Source organism: Bufo bufo, chromosome 9 (assembly GCF_905171765.1).
Source record: "Bufo bufo chromosome 9, aBufBuf1.1, whole genome shotgun sequence".
In the NCBI taxonomy this organism is placed as follows: Eukaryota; Metazoa; Chordata; class Amphibia; order Anura; family Bufonidae; genus Bufo; species Bufo bufo.
Window position 1 is genome coordinate 177,134,189 of NC_053397.1, and position 21,896 is coordinate 177,156,084.

Sequence of the window (21,896 nt, forward strand, 5' to 3'; positions counted from 1 at the left end):
TCTGAGCTGTCTTACATTTAGACCATTTTCTAAGGTATAGAAAATGATGAATGAGACGGCCTGCTGGCCCTTTCCCGTCCACAATTTTAGACCGCCGTGAGCGGGGCGAAGTCACAGATAGCAGCGCGACTAACTGTTGCGCTGCCATCTGCTCCTGAAATACGACTAATGCAGGCGTATTTCAATATAATAAATGACCCCCCCCAAGTCCGTAAGTAAATCCGCAACACATTTGCCAGTTGCAGATTTAATTGTGGATTTCAACTCCATTGAAGGTAATGGAAGAAATCTGAGAATAATCTGACCGATCCACATGAGTAAATCCGCAGCATGTAGATGGGGTTTGGAAAATCCCATAGACTTGGACTGTACTGTACTTTGCTGCAGAAACTGCAAGAGAATCGTAATGTGTGAACTTAGCCTTAGAGACATGAGCACAAGCTGGACGGAGGCACATAGAGTTCAGAGCCATAGGCACTCCATGTGCTGCACGTCTCCCCACGGTGCCATATTACAGAGACCATCTCCTCTAGGCTTATAATGAAACGTAATGTCATACCGTAATTACATGAAAGCGTATACTGGGAATAGGCCATAAATCTGTCCTTGATTTACTGCAATGGATATTCCATTTTGCAAATTTCAATTTTAAAACCCAAAAACCATACACTGAAGGCAGGTATTATTTCCTTTATTGCACATTAAGCTGTACAAGATATTTCACATAAATCACTGCAGTCAGACATCCATCATGTACTCTGTGCCACATAACCGGCTTTGTACAAAAAAAAATATTCTAACAGGAAGAGAAAACTGTAAAAAAAAACAACAAATACATGGAATCTACATTTTAAGACAACTGACCCGCTTCCCACAACATTGCACTAAAACATGCTTACATGCCAAAAATATATAGTAATCTTAAATGTTACTAGCGGCATTTAACATCTTGATGTATCGTAGGAACAGAATTAACCCTTTAGTGGCTTCCCATGTCGGCTTAATCCTTTCCTGATGCCACACTGCGCACACAGAATGACAAAGAGACTCAAGCGGCGGGACCCACACGTAACTGCATGCACCAACTAGAAACATTATACGTATGTCTCAACTGTGGGATGACCAGTGTATGGGACATGTAATGAGCCAGTAAGGCCGTTATGAGCCTACAATCACTATTTTAGCTGCACAAAATGACAAAAGATGACCTCTACTGTACAATGAGCACTAACAATTGTATTCCTCAAGCCCCCATTGTCTCTTCTCAATCTCCCCGGTATGCAGCAGTGAACGCTTCGGCAGTCGTTAAAGTGCAATGGACTCCATAGTCTGTCAGGATAAATGATACCTACTGACAGCCCTTGGATTGATATCAGCCCTTGGATTATGATATTCTGGATATATGGGCTCTTGACTGGGGCAGTAAAATACAAACACACACTTAATAAAAGAAGAAAGGACACAAGTTGGTATGAAGAAGACAATGGGGTAAATAAATAACACCAACAATTGGGACGCAGGGTTAGTGAAATCAGTATAAAAAACACGTTCCAACTCACAAATGTTCAACGTAATCAAAAAAATGTTATTAAAAAACATGCCAAAACTTAAAAGGGTTGTATGAGATTAATAAAAATGGTCTCCTGTCTTTCATAAACAGTGCCACTCATACACATGAGCTGTATCTGGTACTTACCCTTGCAGCTTACCCTTCTTGGTTGGTTGACCATACCCTTAGGGTACCACCACATGGTCAGGTTTCCTGATGCAGTTTTGGAATCCAAAATCAGGAGTGGATCATAAAAGGAGAAAAAGTATAAAAGGACAGACACGACTTCTCCTATTCTTTGAATTCACTACTGATATTGGCTTCCAAAAATGCATGCAGAAACCTGACCGTGTCGTTGTACCCTTAGAGTTGGAATTCTGTCACTGTCCTAGATTTTTTTCAATGGATACTCCTTTAAATGATAATAATTTGCCCGGCAATACCAGACACAGCCCATGGATAAGAGTGGCAATGTTTCGTGAAGAAAGCAGCCAAGTTTTCCTAATAGTCTACAACCCCTTTAAGAAAAAAAAAAAAAAAAGAAGGAACGCGAGGACTAGAGTAAGCCAGCATACTACACTGGTGACTGTCTACTCAAACACAACCGATCAACCAGTGGATTAGCCTTGGAACTTATCTTCTATCTAATGATCCTAAGACATGGTGTCACAAGCCTTATTAAAGCACCTCTGCAAGTAAGAACAGGTCCTTCAGTTTCTGTAGATATTCAGCATTAAACAATGGTGACTCTTGTGGTGAAATGTTACAAACAAAGGCTTTGAATGACCACACACGTAAACCGACAGCAAGCATCATGATGTGTCCACTGAGCCGAACAACTCAAGCCGGTGAAGGACCATCCATACTAACAGCATAAAGCTCGGTATTACAACCATCTAGTTAAGAAGACAGAGGGTTCACTGATATAAAGTATAAATATATCACCATCTCATCTAATCTATACATTGTACAATTCCTCCCAAATCTCACGGTGGCAGTCTATCCGTGTCCATAGCTGACCCGATCAACCATACTATGATCTTTGGATCAACGTAAGAATGAAGGCAATAACTGTTGTACCCATAAAAACCCTTATGCACAGCATGATTGCCTATTGCCTCTTTGGGTAGTGCTAAGCTATAAATCAATGTGAGAGTCAAATCACACGTTATGGCTATTGAGAGATACATGTATAACGAGAAGTTAAGGAAGACCCTCCGAGCTTCTCGGTAATATTTACATCTCAGACTGACCACGAGAGCAAGGTATAAGGAGTATGCAAGTATGTGGAGAAAGAAGGTGATCTGCAGAAGTCACTATTCCATAGATACATGTTTTTTTCAATCACTTGCTCTGTGCTCTTAGTAAGCCACAAAAGCCAGGACAGAATAGGTGGACTACAAGGAAACATATCACACTTTATCACAAATATTGCACTAGTGGCCTATCCATATGGCGTGCAAATCACACTTATACAGAAATGCTAAAAAGTACTGAATGCACACCTCCGCATGAAGAATGTCATTTTATGGAGTCACGGACTAGACGGTACTAAAGTCCATGTTTACTAAGTTTACTCATGCTAACAATGACAGCAAAATCTATAAAATTACAAAAAGAAAGTAGCCCCGAAATTCAACAATCTGGATTTCAACTCATTGATCTTCTTAATCGTTTCATGCAAGCCATCAAGTGATCTCCAGGTCACGTGTTCACACGCCCACATACATACGTACACGCTTAATGCAAAGTCTGAGGATTGCAACTCGAGTAAGGTGTTATTCCCCACAATACGTAAAAAAAGGAATCGATTATAATAGTAAACAGTCAGGTTGGACTTGAAAGAGGCACAATTCTGGGTATACTGGTAACATCAGCTCCGAACCACAAGTTAAACAGAGAAAAGAGAAGATAGCATCACAGGCGAGGACATAGAGAGGGAGAGACTAGACAGGAGGAGGTGACACTGCATAGAAAAACACAGTCCAGGTCAGCACTGAAACATGGCAAATACTGCACAACATTTTTGATTTCCTTTTTGATTTTTTTTGTATATTTTTTTTTGGCTAGAACCCCTCTTCATCACCCCCTCACACAGCCTGGACTTGTTTTGGTCCTACTGCAACGCCATTACAGTCGAGAATGTACTGCAAACAACCTTGAGGTGGAGGTCGTTGGGCTGGAATCTTGCTCTGCTCAGATTCTTTCATCGTTCCGCTCTGAAAAACAGAAATGAGAAACAAGGATTAGATTTACCATTTCGTCTACAGATCTAGGTCCCACCTGGACAGAAAACACAAAAGGAGACCAGAATAGATTTATGACTTCGAGGTGGGAATCAGGATTTATAGTGATATTTCAGCTACTGCAATACAACATGTGTGTGTGTGTATGTATGTATATATATATATATATATATATATATATCTTATGGGTTATATATAGGTTTGATCTACAGTAGCAAAGAAAAGGATTTCAAGGTCACCAAGAGGTTTCCAGGATATCACATTGATGGCCTTTCCTTAGGATGGATCATATGCCCCTTTCATTGCACAATCCGGCACAGTGATGTCCACCTGAGAATGGCTGCAGCTCACTCGAAGACGCTGACTTGCCGTACCGGACACTGATACACTAGTATGGATGCCACCTAGCGTGATCATATTATCAGCACTCTACAGCTTCTTCCAGTGTGCTATGCCAATGCAGAGCTCTTGAGGCTGACATGTCGAAGCAACTTAATATGAGCTGAAACTCAAAGCCTCTGGGCCCCAATGCAAAATCTGGAACGGGCTCCCCATCTACCATGTGCCATTTTCAATACCAGTGTCTTTGAGTGTGTCATAGGAATAATTTTGGGCCCCCACGGGCACCATGGCCGAGGCACCACTTCTACCTCTGTAGCCCATATACCCACATCTTAGGCCGGTCAGATCCGCTATTCTGTAGGCAGATAGTAGAGGCAGGCGGGGGGAGGCACAGAGATAGTAGAGGCAGGCAAAGCACACTACTACACTATAAACCTCAGATATAGAGTCTGCTGGTGAGAGTCTTGGGTCCTGTTTTGTGCAGGACAGTCATCTATCGCTTGTGGACAAAGACAAAAAAGATAAGGAATTACCAGGCTGGAACATGTTGCTAAAAGTATAGAACCACAAATTTTAAAAGGGGTTATCCCATGATTAATGTAAAAAAAATGAAAATCAGACATCAAGTTGTACATGGCAATCTCTAACAAACTTAAGTGGATCTAAAGATCTAAATTTTTAATCACATGCAGATGCAAATGTATTCAGATCCAGGTGCTGGTCTGAAAACTGTAGAATGTTTATTTGTCGGACAACCCCTTTAACTTCAGAAATGTATTTGACTAGTGCTTCAGATATTACTGAATTGTTGCTTCATTGCACAAAATGGCCGCCTCTTCTGTCTGTACAGTAAGAGACAGGAACACTTCAAAGTTCAGCCAGTAAATTAGCCTGGCTGGACTTTAGCTGGTGAGGTGATCCTACAATCTGTTTGTACATGAGCAGTATCACGGCAGATCATTAAAGTGTGATTGTCTTCCCAAGAATATAAAGGCATAACAGAACAGTAGCGCCATACAACAGCAAACATTGTGCTAGTCATTAACTACAGTGAAAATACTGTGTCACATTGGAATCCTTCTTTACGACCTCTAGTAATATGAAATATCCATCCCATGCTGGATGGGTAAGCACACTATTTACAGGAGCAGGTTACTCAGTAGCTAGCATCTCACCAAAGAAATGGACACGGGTGGTAATAACAGGTTCGGTTTACAAGTTCTGATGACTCTCGACTAGTTTTATTTACCTTGTCCATGATGTCTCAGGAGGAAATAAAATGAACGGCAACAAAGATTCATGAGCCATAAAAACATTTCACAAGTCCATGAATATGATAAAAACTGCAGCCTCCAGATGGTGCAAACATTTCATTCATTTTTAGGTGGGGTTTATTAAGCTTCTACACTAAAGTCACAAATGTTGGCGCAAGTTCTTTTGCCCCTTTCAGATACTTTGTCATTTTTGTAAAAAGTCAGAACGGCATGGGTGGGCCAAGGGTAGAACCTCTGCAGCCTGACACATTTCACAATATGTGCTTCAGGAAACTGGCGCAAGTTACTCCTAGCTCTCAGTTCTGGTGCATGGGCGCCCTGAGATGCCACAATTATTGGGTGCATCTTAAAGGGGTTTTCCGGGTTTATGAACCCGGACATATCCCCATTTTCACCCAGGGAGGCCCTCTGATATGAGCATTGGAGCATTTCATGCTCCGACACTCTCCCTTGCCTTGCGCTGTATCGCGCAGGAGAAGGGCATTTTTGTTTACATTTTCACACTGCTAGGCGGAGGCACTGATGGACAGGCTTTATTGCTGCCCTAGCCGTTTTACAGGTTAGGGCAGCGCTAAAGCCCGCCCATTAGTGCCAGTAGCATCAACCAGGAAGCCTCCGCCTAGCTTACCCATGAAGAGCCCGGTACGTCAACGGATCTCCAGAAAAAGCCCTTGCCCTGAGCGATACAGCGCAGGGCAAGGGAGAGCACTGAACTATGAAATGCTCTGATGCTCATGTCAGAGGGACTGAGTGGGGGAAGAAAGGAACATGTCCAGGTTCAGCTCTGAACCCGGACAACCACTTTATAAGTTGTGGCGCATCTCACATCTGCACAGCACAGATTGAGATCACAGTACAAAATGTCGGTCCTCCTTAGGGCTCATGCACACAACCGTATGTTTGGTCCGCATCCGATCTGCAAAAAAAACATTCATATCAATGGGGCTGCAATGTGCTGTCTGCATTTGCACGTCCATTCCGTAGCCCTGCAAAGAAGATGTGGCATGCACTCGACCAGGATTGTGTGCATGAGCCCTTAGTGTTTAAAAATAGCTTTTTAGGATTTTGCATTTTCTTCACTGAATTCAAAGAGAAATGCAACATTATGTAAAAAACACAATCTGGTCCATAGACTCAGTTCTAGTAACATTTTCTTGGACTGTTTCTTAAACAAAAATGCACATACTAGCATGCTGTTTTGCCATGTTATTTTCTTTGCAGTTTTACTGGCCTTGCAGCTCCCACAGGGGTTGTCATCTGGCTCTTCTGAATGCCAATAACACTTCATGTTCTACAATCACTGCATAAATAAGAACATTTTCAATTTAGAAATCAGAAAAATGTGACAAACCTTGTGGGAGCAGCAACGGTCAGGGATGGTTTAGGAGATGGATAACTGGGCAACTGCCCAGGGCTCACATCCTCCTAGGAGGCGCAAAAATACTGGATCCTCAGAGCAACCTGGCAGTGGAGCTTGAAAACCTTCAATGTCCTGACCTTCAGGGACCTTAACATATTAATGGTTTAAAGTCCCTGGTGGTCTAGGACTGTGAAGGGATTACCCTTCACAGTCCTAGACCACCAGGGACTTTAAACCATTTTCTACTTAGACAATGTATGATGGTATTATTTGGCAGCACTTTGTTGGCTTTTATAGCAGTATGTGGGTATAAACTCCTTTCTCTTGTGCACACTAGAGCTAGGAATGACGTGCTTGGTTTGGATTGAGCACCACCAGACTCACCACCAGTGAAGTATTCTACGCAGTATCTTATAGCACAAAAGCATAAAACAGCGATGTTTCAGCATGCAGGTCTTCTTCAAGGAATTACACGGCATGAAGAAGGCCTGCTTGCTGACATGTTGCTGTCTTATGCATCTGTGCTCTGAAATAAAGCAATGTATGAATACTTGGCGGTGCCTTCAACTTTCGACCTTGTTACTTGTATGAATTGTCGAAGTCAAGGGCGGGGGGAGGTAATCTCATCCAGCTTTCCAGATATAACTCAAACTGATGAAAAAAAGAGTATAAAAAGTATAAAAAGAGCATAAAAAAGTATAAAAAGAATATAAACTATCACAAAAGATGACCAAATGAAGTTATCCAAGTACAATGAATGGCAGGAAATCAATCCATGTCAGAAATGTTGTCCTGGAATGGAATTCATAGTTCAGGAAATAAGGGGTCAATATAAACTTTTGGTTTTGGGGCTATTCCTGGCTTTTAGATATTTACATGTCACTTGGTTAAGTGCATTAGGGCAATGGCCAACAGTCAACAAAATATATACATCTCCAAACTTTACCGTTACAATAACAGTCTACATCCTAATGAAAGTACCCATGCTATTAGCTGAGCCTTGTGTAACATTTTGTACTTGAGATTTTATGATGGTGCCACAAGACATGCCTCCATATCTACTATGTTATCCCTCCTCTCCGTTACAATCTCCAGTTTGTCTTTTTTAGGTATGACCAATATTGTCCAATATCAAGAAACATGATGACACCAAAGGGACTAAAAGGCATTCACAAAAATCATAGGGCCCCACAGCAATATTGTGGAGTAGAATGGGCCTCCTACTCCCACTAAGGGAACCTACGAATGTACAACCGTTTTGTTGTTGTTTAAAAAGTGCTTTTAGGACACAACCAAGTCCTGTTTTGTTCTGTCAGTACCATAGACTTTTCAAGGGGTTATTCCACAATATGCATCACCTATCCTCAGGTTAGCTGATTTATCGGATCACAGGGAGTCAAACCACTAGGAACCCTGGCAATAGTTAAAATGAGATGTTCCCAGGTCCCCTCTGTGAATGGTACGGTGCATTTGCTTCATGGAATTGAGTGGACCGGTGGGCCATATCGTGCATTACTGAGGACTTCAATGGGTTTTCTGGGATTTTATTATTGATGACCTATCCTCAGGATAGGTCATCAATATCAGATTGGTGGGTGTCCACCACCGATCAGCTGTTTGAAGAGCGCTGCCCTCCCTTCGTTGTTTACCTGCTCGCTGTCAACATTGCAAGGGCGAGAAGGTATAACTACAAGCTGTTCCATTCACTTCTATAGGATGGCTCCTTCCTATACACTTGAATAGGAGCACAGCTTTCTCTTCAAACAGCTGATGAGTGGGGGTGCTGGGTGTCGGACCCCGCCGATCTGATAATGATGACCCATCCTAAAGATAGCTCATCAATATTAAAATCCCAGAAAACCCCTTTAAGGACCTCTCGTTCTCAGGATCGCTGGAAGTTCAATGGTCGGACTCAACGCAATCCGATATTTATCACCTTGTGGCTAGGGGAAAAATACTTCTTTGTGGGATAAAGTTAATAGAAAGCTAGGGTGCATATGTTTTACTGCTGCTCCATTCAATGTCCTCCTGGCCAGCAGGTGGACCCTCACCCATCTAAGGTTTATCATCTACCCAGTGGATAGGTGATTTCTGGCTAATAGTGTACATTAACCTAACAATAATTGATTACTAATGGTTGAAAAAAAGAATCACGCAGGTGATTAAGTAATATTGCCTAATCGCTGCAAGCACATTGACCTTGATGAGATTCCAAATGAGCATGAATAATTAAAAGCCAGAGGCAGGCTGCCAAAAGTGATCATAAAGGTCTGGAAGGATAACAGTATACCAGGTAATGACTGGAATTTTGTTATATTTAAAGAACCAAAACTATTGAATTACTTAGTACCCTTCATGGCAACCCCAGGCCAATATGACATGAATGACATCACACAACTTTGTGGGTTTTTCCTCTCTACTTACAGGTTTTGTTACCTCCTCTCTCCCAGCACCTGCTATGTCTGAACAGGCTCCTGAAGTTGGTATGTCTGTCTCTTGCAGTCCGTCTGAATAATTTTCTAAACTTTCTGCACATGTATTTGCTATGTCTGAATGGTTTCAGACAAGCTCACCACACCAGTCTTTTTAGTACTGTTGTGACTACTGGTGCCTGAACCATCATCAAATGTGTGAACGTGGAAAAATTGTTTGTGTACATAGTCATGATAGGATCAATTAGAATAAGTAACCGCCACTCAGCAGACAGCTGTCAATCCAACTTCTCAAAGTACAAAAATTCCCCTATTACTACAATACAGCAATTAGAAAGATGCCGGGCTGTTTCCAGCTTTTTAGACCAATGATCTATTTCTTCAGGATTGTATGTCCCTGAATAACCGCTAGAAATGAGACAATCACCAGATCTTCATCCTTGTACCATACCAAAGTCAGTCACTGATCTGTAAAGCTCTGTTCACATCACATTTGGGACATATAAATAAAAAACAAAAAAACTTGCTTGCTTTATCTTTCTAATGGATAGAAACATATGGCATAAGCTTGACTGTACATAAAAAAAAGTATTCCGATGTTAACCTGTCAAATGTACTGTATGGTACAAGGACACTTTTTTGGCTACTCCCTATAAAACCCCATGTATAGTATACAGACATGTCAGACTATGTCTCATAATGTGGCCATGGCCTTAAGTACGGGAGGCAGTGACGATATCTGATACAACCCATGCTGCTTCCTGAAATAAAACTTTTTTTCTAATCTCATACAACCCTGTTAACCCTATAGATGCATCTGGATCTCTGGATCAGAAAATCTGGTCTCCAACCTCTATAAAAATGTATTATGAAATTACTACACTCAAAATTTTGGAAATAAAAAGCAAAATGGTGTTCAAGGTTGAAATGCACTTTAAAACACCACGGGAGTCATTTATCAAATCAGATACGTCAGGTTTTTGGTCTAAAAATGTTGCACCACATGCCAATTGCAACTTTTTTGTGACATTTCTGCGACATTTTGGAGACGTGCCACTATTCAATGTGATCTATGTTTAAGGCAGAAAAGTGAGATTAGACCTAGGTTATGGCACATTTTATTATCTGTGATACTTTAATTGTTGCAAAAAAGTTGCATCCTACACCATTCAGATCTCAGATCAGACCCCATGCCTCAGATCAGAACCCCATGCCTCAGAGCAAATAAAAAAATAAAATAAAATCAACTTACCTCTCCTGCTCAGGATGCCGCCACTCCTAGGATCCATCTCTCTTCTTCTTCCTTCCGGTCTGTGCTGTGACCCAACGTGCACAGGGTGAGGTCACAGAGCGCTGACGTCCTCACGCTGTGCGCAGTCACAGCACAGCAAGCAGCAGAGGACCAGGATCTGGTGAGTACAGAGCCCGGGGAGCGCTGCATTCACCCCTTCCCGGTCCTCCAGTACTAATGAGCGCTTCCATAATGGAAGCACTTATTAGTATTCGCCCCATAAGACGCACTGACACCCCCCCCTTTGGGGAGCATAATTGCGTCTTATAGGGGGAAAAGTACATGAAAACTGTGCACCATTTCATAAATTTGGTCCAACCACACAAAGCAAAGCCAGACTTCAAAGAGACATAAAAACTATCTCAAATGATAAATGACCCTCCCATATTTTTACTAATGTGAAACCTCGAAGTGTTTCGATTACCTTACAGTGGAGGTTCACTTTTGGAAAACCTTTTTTTATACTGCATGTTATTAGCCAAAATGCTGACTTTGTAAGAGTCAATTAGAAAAGAACAAAGAGAGACCACATTCTCCATGTCTGTTCTTCCTGGTGATGTCAACAGAATACAGAAATGGGGTGAATTTACACAACGCAATAGCTGTGGATTTTGCACAGTATGGCTGGGTCTACACACGTGTCACGCGGTAATGCATCTAATGGTTGTTAATGCGGTGGCGATGTGACACATGACATGCCATGACTCTGAAACAACAATTAGAGAAAACCCAACACTGGTGAATTTTTAGTCACATGTAACTTTGCCCCCACTGACCACAATGCAAATTGTGTGGGACTTTTCAGCTGTGTTTTTACAGTGAAGTTGCCGCTCTAAAATAGTCGCATCAACATGTAGTGAAAAAATCTGTGCAGAATTGATTTCATGATGGAGATTTTGTAATCCACAGCAAATTAATCCTTCTATGGGTTTGTCAAGGATTGTTATTGCGAATTTTACCTTTTGCAATGCATAGGGTGACATCTGCAGCAAATGTGCTGCAAAATCAGCATGCATAACATACAGATTTTACCCAGGAATCTGGTGAAATCCGTGGCAGAAAAAGTGAATAGAAGAAAGGATATTTCACATTGTGCTTTAGCACATATCATTAAAGTTAATGAGAAAATTGCTTTGGCCGGTGAAGAGGAGGGGGAGACAAAATTTACAGCAACATCATATATCAAACAGAACTACCGGATGGCAATACTCAGGGACTACTGTTAAAAGTTTGGATGAAGAGCATCCCCTACTGGTCAAAAGTGTTCAGAAGATTACTCTATGCAGGTCGCATTGTCAGATTGTACTCAAAGTGTTACAAGCAGCAGGTACGGACTCATTTAACCGATTTGAGTCCTAAGGGCGTTATCCTGGCGACCTCTTGGTCTTCACTCTTTAACTCCTCTACAGGGAGCTGGCTTTCGTTGCAGGGGACTAACCAGGCCACTACCTCTTGGAATAGTCCCGATGTAGTTGACAGCTCATCCATGGAGGTCAGAGACACTGATGTGAAGCACAAAAGGGGTCAGGCAATAATTGTAGTCGGTAAACAGGAAGAGGTCAGGACAGGCAGAATTCGTGCACTTCCATGAAACTAATCTGAGGTCAGGGCAGTCAGCAAGGGGTCAGTATGGTGAACGATCTAAGGTCAGGGCAAGCAGAGGAGTAACAGAGTCGGTTAACAGGCAGAAGTTCGTACAAGAGCAGAAAATCACTGATTAAGCTAGCAAACTAGGAACCTAAAGCTCAGCCAAGGAGTGGAACCACAGTCCAGCATACATATGAGGGCAGATAAGATCATTAGTCAAGAGGCTGCACAAAAAGAGTCAGAGAAGATTAACCTTTGCAGTACTGCAACACAGGTGAGTTACAATGAACAATGGCCCTAATTCACACACAGACAGCTGATTCCCCGTGCGCACAGGACAGTGGTAGCCATGAACCTCCATTGTAACACAAAGGACAGCAATGAACTTAAAGAAAACCTGGCACCTGTGTATAGTAAATGAAGGTACTGAGAGACAGTACACCTTGTTTGACTGCACGCACAATGCAGTGAAATTTAAAGTGCCCCTAAAACAGTCACGGTCACAATGTCCCCCTTAAAAGTGACATCCAAAGTTCTCCCATAACAGTGACAGTCAGACCAGGGTTGTGTACCCATGCTCTACAACAAAGGTTGAAACAGATATTCGTTCATTAGCTTAGCCCTGGGTAAGCAAAGGTACTGTAGGTGATCTCTGAGGGTGCCAGCTCACCACAAGTGATCATGCCACGTAACTTAATGAGAGCTTTTATCAGTGATGAAGTCACTGATTAGTACAGAAGCCCTGGACAGTGGTGAACATGGTTGGCATCACTACTCTACGGTCCTCCTGTGTTAGGAAGTAGACTGCAGTAGCTAATACAATTGTGTTGATGGTACTCATAGCTCACACTGCTTACTGAGGTGGTGAGTACATTTTTTTTTGGTCTTATCTGAATTTAAGAGACTGAGGTCTGTATTGATTAAAGATCTGGGGTCTGAAATTAGGAGATTGGGGTCTAAACTGGGATCTATATTAATTTGGGGTCTGGAGTTTGTAATAATTATAGGGTCTGATCTGAGGTCTGTATTAATTTTGGGAAGTAATCTAGCATCTGTATTAATTCTGGGGTCTGATCTGGGGGCATGTTTTAATTCCTGCATGTGACCAGAGGTCTGTATTAATTGAGTGGTTTTATCTGAGACTTGTAAAAAAAAGGGTTGTCCAGCCAAGAAAAAGGTTTTGTGGCCGCTACCTCAGAACTTGTAAAGCCTTGCCAGTAAACAATGCAGTCTTTGGGTGAAATTGTCATGCTGGTCTGGGTGGAATGGAGAAGAAAAGAAAAAGTGAAGATTCCAATCACAGACAACATCGCCTGGATTAAATAGTTATGATTGCTGCCTATGCCTGCATCTTTTAAAATAGTATGGTAGTTTTAAACTGATTCTCCAGAGCAGGAAGGGGATGGTGCAATTTGCCTAATCTGCCCAATGCACCAAATACCTTGCCCTGAAAGATATATAGAACACATTAAGATTGGCTTCTATGAAATTGCCCAAGTCCCATGTGTGTCTGATATGGAGACATTAGACTGCAGAACATGTCTGTGCTATGGTATAGTGTCAGGGGCTGAGCAGCTCCTCCAGAATTGCCACTTCATTTCTGTGTTTTTGTCTTGTTAGATTTGGGTGTGTTTGGACACTCTGTTGCACCTGGTAACCTCCATCGCATGGTCTGGCATAGGTGTGGCTCACAGCCTGGCCTCATTCACAATGTACTACCACAGTATTTATGCTGGGCTTTTATGTGGAAGCTTGGCTGTGAGCTGAATTATATCACCCCCAGACCGTGTTCACACCATAGTTAGAGCAGCGGCTAGGACCCTCTGCCGTGCTGAGTGACCGTGACGTGGTGCAGTGATGGGCTCCGATATTTTCCTGACTGGAACATATTGGCGAAAGTCTCAGCTTTTAATACCTGCAATTATGACTTCCCAGTATAGTCAGTAGTATTTCTTGTTGGTGCATTTCCTCTCTGTGTTTTATATGTAAGGAGTGGTAAATTAAGACATTACAGTGATCTGTTCTAATGACTTTGCTTCATCAGAAAAATGATTTGTCATAAGCTTTCTGATATAGCAAAATATTCACCTGCAACTTCATTACCATTATCTGATTATTCTGCTAGAAAACCTTATACTTAGCTCACTTTTTAAAATAGTCTTCAAGCACCATCTGGTGGTCATTACCTGACCTTGGCTGATTGACTTGCTATGGTTAACTAGGGCTACACATAGACTTTTTGTCCATAGATATATACTGTACAGTGAGTAGTAGTTGCTGCAGTCAAGTGAGATTTCTGTGCGATTTTGAAAAGTATTAGACACATGGCTCCCAGAGGCTTCAGCAAAGTGATTGACTGAATTCGGCTGATCATGCAATATACTTCAGCAATCCACGGTCGGAATTTTGGACCACAATTTTAGTCCGTTTAGTCCTCATGCATTCTGAATGTAAAGAGATCTGTTCAGGATGCATCAGGACGTCTTCCGTTTCGGCAGCATTCCATTTTGTGACCGGACACAAAACCGCTGCAAGCTGCGGTTTTGTGCCCAGTCATAAAAACTGAAAAAAAATTATAATTGGGGACTCAATGTAAGTCAATGGTGACGGATCCGTTTTTTTAAGGAGCCTAAAGAACTGGATCCGTCACCCATTGACTTTCAATGTACTTAGTGACGGATCCGTTTTTTCCCGTTTTGATTTCACACAACTGCATCCTAACTGAATGGATGCATCCTGATGTGCAAAATCAAAACGGATCCATTTAATTCCGGTATTGGTATCCTCTGCAACAACACAAGTGTGAAAGTAGGCTAAAATGTATATAGCCATCTGGTCCAGCTTTAGGAAGCGAGGAAGCCATTGCATTTGCTTATGGCCTGCACTACCTAGCAATACCCGAGGGCCTCTCTGCACCGCTGTTTTGTCTTAATTAACGTATCATCAGAAAATTACCTACTATTTAAAATCATGTTCATATGTTAAACACCATGTAGCTGCTGTAAATCTCTAAACAGAAAGTCCTGGTATATTATTAGGCCAGGTGGTCAGTGTGAAAACTGCATGATTCTTTTTTTAAATATAGATAGTGACATTGAAAATAATAAAAAAATAAGAAATCACCAAAGATTCTAAAAAAAAAGTTTGAAATGGTCAATAACTATTCACACAACTTTGCATAAATCAAGTACAAGTGACCATAAGAAATTTAGTAATAAGTTCACATCACCGTTATTTTTCTGTTCTTCTGATCCGTTAGAACAAAAAAAAGAAAGAACGGAAAAGTAATGCTGATGTGAACTCTCCCTTAGGCCTCATGCACACGACCGTTGTGTGCATCCGTGGCCGTTGTGCCGTTTTCCGTTTTTTTTCGCGGACCCATTGACTTTCAATGGGTCCGTGGAAAAATCGGAAAATGCACCGTTTTGCAGCCGCATCCGTGATCCGTGTTTCCTGTCCGTCAAAAAAATATGACCTGTCCTATTTTTTTGACGGACAACGGTTCACGGACCCATTCAGGTCAATGGGTCCGTGAAAGAACACGGATGCACACAAGATTGGCATCCGCGTCCGTGATCGTAGGTTACTTTTTATACAGACGGATCCGAAGATCCGTCTGCATAAAAGCTTTTTCAGAGATGAGTTTTCACTTCGTGAAAACTCAAATCCGACAGTATATTCTAACACAGAGGCGTTCCCATAGTGATGGGGACGCTTCTAGTTAGAATATACTGAGAACTGTGTACATGACTGCCCCCTGCTGCCTGGCAGCACCCGATCTCTTACAGGGGGCTGTGATCCGCACAATTAACCCCTCAGGTGCCGCACCTGAAGGGGTTAATTGTGCATATCATAGCCCCCTATAAGAGATCAGGGGCTGCCAGGCAGCAGGGGGCAGACCCCCCTCCCTTCCCAGTTTGAATATCATTGGTGGCCAGTGTGCGGCCCCCCTCTATTGTAATATCATTGGTGGCCAGTGTGCGGCCTCCCCCCCCCCGGCCCCCCTCTATTGTATTAATATCATTGGTGGCCAGTGTGCGGCCTCCCCCCCCCCCCGGCCCCCCCTCTATTGTATTAATATCATTGGTGGCCAGTGTGCGGCCTCCCCCCCCTCCCCCCTCTATTGTAATTTCATTAGTGGCCAGTGGGCGGCCTCCCCTCTCCCCCCCTCCCCCGCCCGATCATTGGTGGCAGCGGAGATTCCGATCGGAGTCCCAGTTTAATCGCTCTGGGGCTCCGATCGGTAACCATGGCAACCAGGACGCTACTGCAGGCCTGGTTGCCATGGTTACTTAGCAATATTACAATATTAGAAGCATCACTTCATACTTACCTGCTGGCTTCTGCGATGTGTGTCCGGCCGGGAGCTCCTCCTACTGGTAAGTGACAGGTCTGTGCGGCGCATTGATCTGTCACTTACCAGTAGGAGGAGCTCCCGACCGGACACACATCGCAGAAGCCAGCAGGTAAGTATGAAGTGATGCTTCTAATATTGTAATATTGCTAAGTAACCATGGCAACCAGGCCTGCAGTAGCGTCCTGGTTGCCATGGTTACCGATCGGAGCCCCAGAGCGATTAAACTGGGACTCCGATCGGAATCTCCGCTGCCACCAATGATCGGGCGGGGGGGGGAGAGGCCGCCCACTGCCCACCAATGAAATTACAATAGAGGGGGGCAGATGGAGGGGGGGGGGAGGGGAGGCCGCACACTGGCCACCAATGATATTACAATAGAGGGGGGGAGGGGAGGCCGCACACTGGCCACCAATGATATTACAATAGAGGGGGGAGGGGAGGCCGCACACTGGCCACCAATGATATTACAATAGAGGGGGGGAGGGGGAGGCCGCACACTGGCCACCAATGATATTCAAACTGGGGAGGGTGGGGGGTCTGCCCCCTGCTGCCTGGCAGCCCCTGATCTCTTACAGGGGGCTATGATACGCACAATTAACCCCTTCAGGTGCGGCACCTGAAGGGTTAATTGTGCTGATCACAGCCCCCTGTAAAAGATCGGGTGCTGCCAGGCAGCAGGGGGCAGTCATGTACACAGTTCGTCGTATATTCTAACTAGAAGCGTCCCCATCACTATGGGAACGCCTCTGTGTTAGAATATACTGTCGGATATGAGGTTCACGATGTAACTCATATCCGACAGTATATTCTAACATAGAGGCGTTCCCATGGGGGACGGATCCGTTTGAAATTGCACCATATTGTGTCAACGTCAAACGGATCCGTCCCCATTGACTTGCATTGTAATTCAGGACGGATCCGTTTGGCTCCACACGGCCAGGCGGACACCAAAACGACTGTTTTTTCATGTCCGTGGGTCCTCCAAAAATCAAGGAAGACCCACGGACGAAAAAACGGACCTACGGACCCTGTTTTTGCGGACCGTAAAAAAAACGGTCGTGTGCATGAGGCCTTACACCGATTTCTTTGCAAGTGCCCGCAGCCTGTCTCTTGAAACAGAAGATTCATAGTTACCTGCTCCACGCTACTCCAGTCCTCCACGTTGCCTCTGTTGTCTGCATCTTCTGGTTCCCGCACTGTTTACATCTGGTGTTGATAGAGCATGATCACAGGCACTGCTCCAGCCAATGACTGGCTTCAGCAGTGAATGTGACCATGCACATGAGCCACCAGAAGAAAACAGTGTGGGGACCGGAATATGCAAACAATGGAGGCAGCACAGAGGACCATAGCTGCATGGAACACGTAAGTATGAATCTTCAGTTTCAGGGGGCAGGCTGTGGGCACTTGCTAAAAAAAAATAAAAAAAATAAATAAAAAATCAGTATTACCAGAAAACCCCTTTGAACCCATCCAGGACTGAGTGAGATAACCATAGACAAGTAGACTGTACAGCTTAATAGCAAATTTATATCTCAGCACAAGTGCTTTATTTACAACCACACATGTTAGTGCTTCTCTGTAATGTCATTTATGATCCTGGAGCTGCTTGAGTGAGTAAGAGAAGGTTAGAAAGCAGATTCTCCTCTACTTTCTTTGTGCAGTGAATGGCAGCTAGTCTTCACCCACCAGATCTGGGAGAACTGTAAACTAGACATTTAGCATGCACGGGGAAAAACTGCTAGAAATGCCAGATACAAGTCATATGGTGGACAGAAATAGTGTTATTCCTCATGTACACACACAGTACAATTGACTAATGCAAAGTTTGTTGAAAGGTTATGTACGCTTTAACATAAAATCATGATTTAAACAATAGGTAATTTTCTGATGACACATTCCCTTTAAGGTTCTCATAGTTCAGTGCATTTGATTCCCTGTATTCTTGAGGTGCTATTTTCTTTATATTGACCTGTATTTATTCACCACAACTGGATCTGTCACTATGGGGAGCTCAATGTATATAGATTTTTACAACTCCTACTGATGCCCATACTACCTCCGCTATGATCAAGCGTGGATCTGATCTATAATTTACACTTTTCTGGTGTAAGGCCGGTGCATAATTCTTCCCTACGTCTAAAAACATGCAGCCCCTCCATCTAGTATTTTTCTTTTTTGAGTTTTCTATCAGTTTTTTAAGTGTTAATTTCCCCTTTGACTTTAGTGCTACAGAATATACATAACTCACAAAAAGTTAGGGATATAGGGATATTTGGCTTTCGGGTGAAATTAATAGAAAATGTAAAAAGTTCACGTTACAGTGATATTATATCATGAAAGTAGGGCATTTAATTAGAAGCACGGAATGGTGATTTCCTCATCTCAAACAATTTATTGAAACAAAAGCCAACAGTGGTGGGTATACCCACACAAAAATGTGAATGTCTCAATAACTTGTCATGTGGCCTTGAGTTTCAATTATAGCTTGACAATGACGTCTCATGCTGTTCACAAGTAGACTTATTGTCTGCTGAGGCTTGGCATCCCGCTCTTCTTGAAGGGTGGCCCTCAAGTTATTGAGGTTCTGGGGTACAGAGTTACGAGCCTCTACGCGGAAACTAAGCTGATCCCATAGGTATGCAATGGGATTCAGTGCTGGAGAAAGTGCATTCCACTCCATTTAAAGGGCTTCTGTCACCCCACTAAACTCTTTTTTTTTTTTTTGTGTACTTATAATCCCTATCCTGCCATATTGCCATACATTATGTTATTAATAATTTTCGTTCAGTAGATTTAGCAAAAAACTTACTTTTATGATATGCTAATTACCTTTCTACCAGCAAGTAGGGCGTCTACTTGCTGGTAGCAGCCGCAGAAAACCGCCCCCTCCTCTTGTTGATTGACAGGGCCAGCCGCGATCTCCTCCTCCGGCCAGCCCTGTCAGCATTTCAAAAATCGCGCGCCTGTGTTGATTCGGCGCAGGCGCTCTGAGATGAGGAGGCTCGCCTCCTCAGCACTCCCTCAGTGCGCCTGCGCCGAAGACGTCACCGAAAGAGAAGATGTCATCGGCGCAGGCGCACTGAGGGAGACGAGCCTCCTTATCTCAGAGCGCCTGCGCCGAATCAACACAGGCGCGCGATTTTTGAAATGCTGACAGGGCTGGCCGGAGGAGGAGATCGCGGCTGGCCCTGTCAATCAACAAGAGGAGGGGGCGGTTTTCTACAGCTGCTACCAGCAAGTAGACGCCCTACTTGCTGGTAGAAAGGTAATTAGCATATCATAAAAGTAAGTTTTTTTGCTAAATCTACTGAACGAAAATTATTAATAACATAATGTATGGCAATATGGCAGGATAGGGATTATAAGTACACAAAAAATTTTGTTTAGTGGGGTGACAGAAGCCCTTTAAGGTACCTCAGTCTCCAGCAGCCGTTCCCTAATGAGCTGGCTCATTGTCGTCCATGAAGATGAAATTAGGCTTGTGTTGTTCATGCAGAGGCACAATGACTGGATTAACGTTATTCAAGTAGTATGGGCTTGTCACTGTACCATTCACAAAGTGTAGGGCAGTTCTGCATTGACTAGACATACCTGTCCACATTGTAACACCACCACCACCACCAAAGGCTCGTCTGGTGACCACAATGGCTGATGCATAGCGCTCTCATTGACGTCGCCAACATCGTTGGTGGCCATCATTTCTGCTCAGTATGAATCGACTTTCATCACTGAACAACACTGAGGCCCACTGGTCCCTCTTCCAGCGTATATGCTCCCTGGCCCATGTAAGATGATTACGCCTGTGCCTGGTGGTGTGGTCAGGTCGCCTTGCAGGTCGTCTAGCACGCAGACCATGCTGATGTAAACAGTTTCAAATTGCCTGATGTGACACTTGGGTGCCTCTCACCTCCATTAAATGTACCTAGAGTTGTGTGACATTCATCATCCGGTTCCGCAGGGCATTGTTTACAATAAAGAGGTCATCAGTGTGGGACGTACCAAAGGACGTCCACTCCTATGCCTTTCTGTGACTCTTCCAGTCTCTCTGTATCTCTGTTGCAACCTGCTGATGACACTCTGACACTCTAAGCTCAGTGGCCACATCCGTCTGAGAAAATCCTGTTTGAAGCCTTGCAATGGCGAGTTTCTGTTATCAATTGTTAGGTATCGTCTTGGTCTCATGATGTCAAAATGTGAACAGCATGATGAGGAGGACTGTTTGAATACCAATTCTAACTGAACCAGGAAATTTATTGGGCGATCCATGGGTCAAACACCTGCTGTGAATTTTGCGGTTAAGCTACTTGTTAGAGAACAGCAAGTTGTGCAAAAAGTACTGAAACATTGAACAGCTGGACATGTGCTGGACATGTGCAAGTTTAGAGAAGGTCACATTAAGTTCTCCTGTAAAGGTTAGATTGCATTTTAGGTTCATCCTAAAATTTCACCCACAATATCCCTTTTTGTGAGTAGTGTGTGTAATTGTATGCCTAAATGAATGAACAGTCTTCTAATGTGGATGTATGAAGCTGGTCGCATTTTTCAAAGGACCAAATGTATGGTTGATATATTATAATTACACACTGGGCAAATTTACTTAAAATAAGGCACATTACTCCCCAAAATACTAAACCATTAGCTTGATATAAGGCATAGTAAGTAAATACTAAGGTTAGTTTCAGTGTGAATTCTGGCAGTGCAGTGTGAATTCTGGCAGGCTGAAATTCTCCGGATCCGGCACTGCTGGATACAGACGGAATGCCCACTGACTCCATTAAGTATAATGGGGTCCGGTGGAGATCCGGCCACATTCCGGCAGACAATGTGGGGAATCGGACGGACACAAACCTCTGCAAACTGCAGTTTTTGTCTGGCCGATTCCCAGCATTGTCTGCCAGAACTGCCTGCTGGAATTCACACCAGAGGTGTAAAACAAGCCTAGGATCATTTCCCCATTTCTATTTGCTCTGAGTAACGCATTGGAGCAGAGTTATCAAAACTGGTGTAAAGGAAAACTGTCTCAGTTGCCCATATCAACCAGTCAGATTCCACCTTTCATTTTTCAGAGCTCTTTTGGAAAATGAAAGGTGGAATCTGATTGGTTGCTATGGGCAACTAAGGCACTTTTCCTTGACACCAGTTTTGACAAATCTCCCCCATGATGGACTATTTAGCAAGTCTATGACATGTTAGACTTTTGTTATGTTATTTATTACACAGTGCATGTCTACCTGTGGCTGCGTAGTTGCCGTTGGTCTCTGCGGGGAAGGAATTGGATTTTTCGACAGAGCATAATTCATTTTGCTTATGACCAAATCAGCTATTAGTTGTCGATCCTCCGCTTGGTGTTCACCGATCACCGGCATTGTACAATCCATGACCTGAGAGGAAGCAGAATAAGCAATTCCCATAAGATGTTGTTTCCCAACAGCAATAAACCAGTATTCATCAATAT

General features: G+C 43.2%; 1 protein-coding gene across 2 annotated transcripts in view; it reads right to left on the reverse strand.

The window, feature by feature from the left end:
- Positions 1 to 3,011: 3,011 nt before the first annotated feature.
- Positions 3,012 to 21,896, reverse strand: part of SYN2 (synapsin II) — a 284,431-nt gene continuing 265,546 nt past the window's right edge. Inside the window, exons 10-13 of one of the 2 annotated variants that reach the window (XM_040408484.1) lie at positions 21,673 to 21,822; positions 6,598 to 6,624; positions 4,437 to 4,445; positions 3,012 to 3,741 (exon numbers count right to left, since the gene is read on the reverse strand). In XM_040408484.1, the coding sequence (XP_040264418.1) occupies positions 3,640 to 3,741; positions 4,437 to 4,445; positions 6,598 to 6,624; positions 21,673 to 21,822 (288 nt within the window). In that variant the 3' untranslated portion in view covers positions 3,012 to 3,639. Of the gene's footprint in view, positions 3,769 to 4,436; positions 4,446 to 6,597; positions 6,625 to 21,672; positions 21,823 to 21,896 lie in introns of both variants that reach the window. The other variant, XM_040408483.1, reaches the window with a different exon arrangement.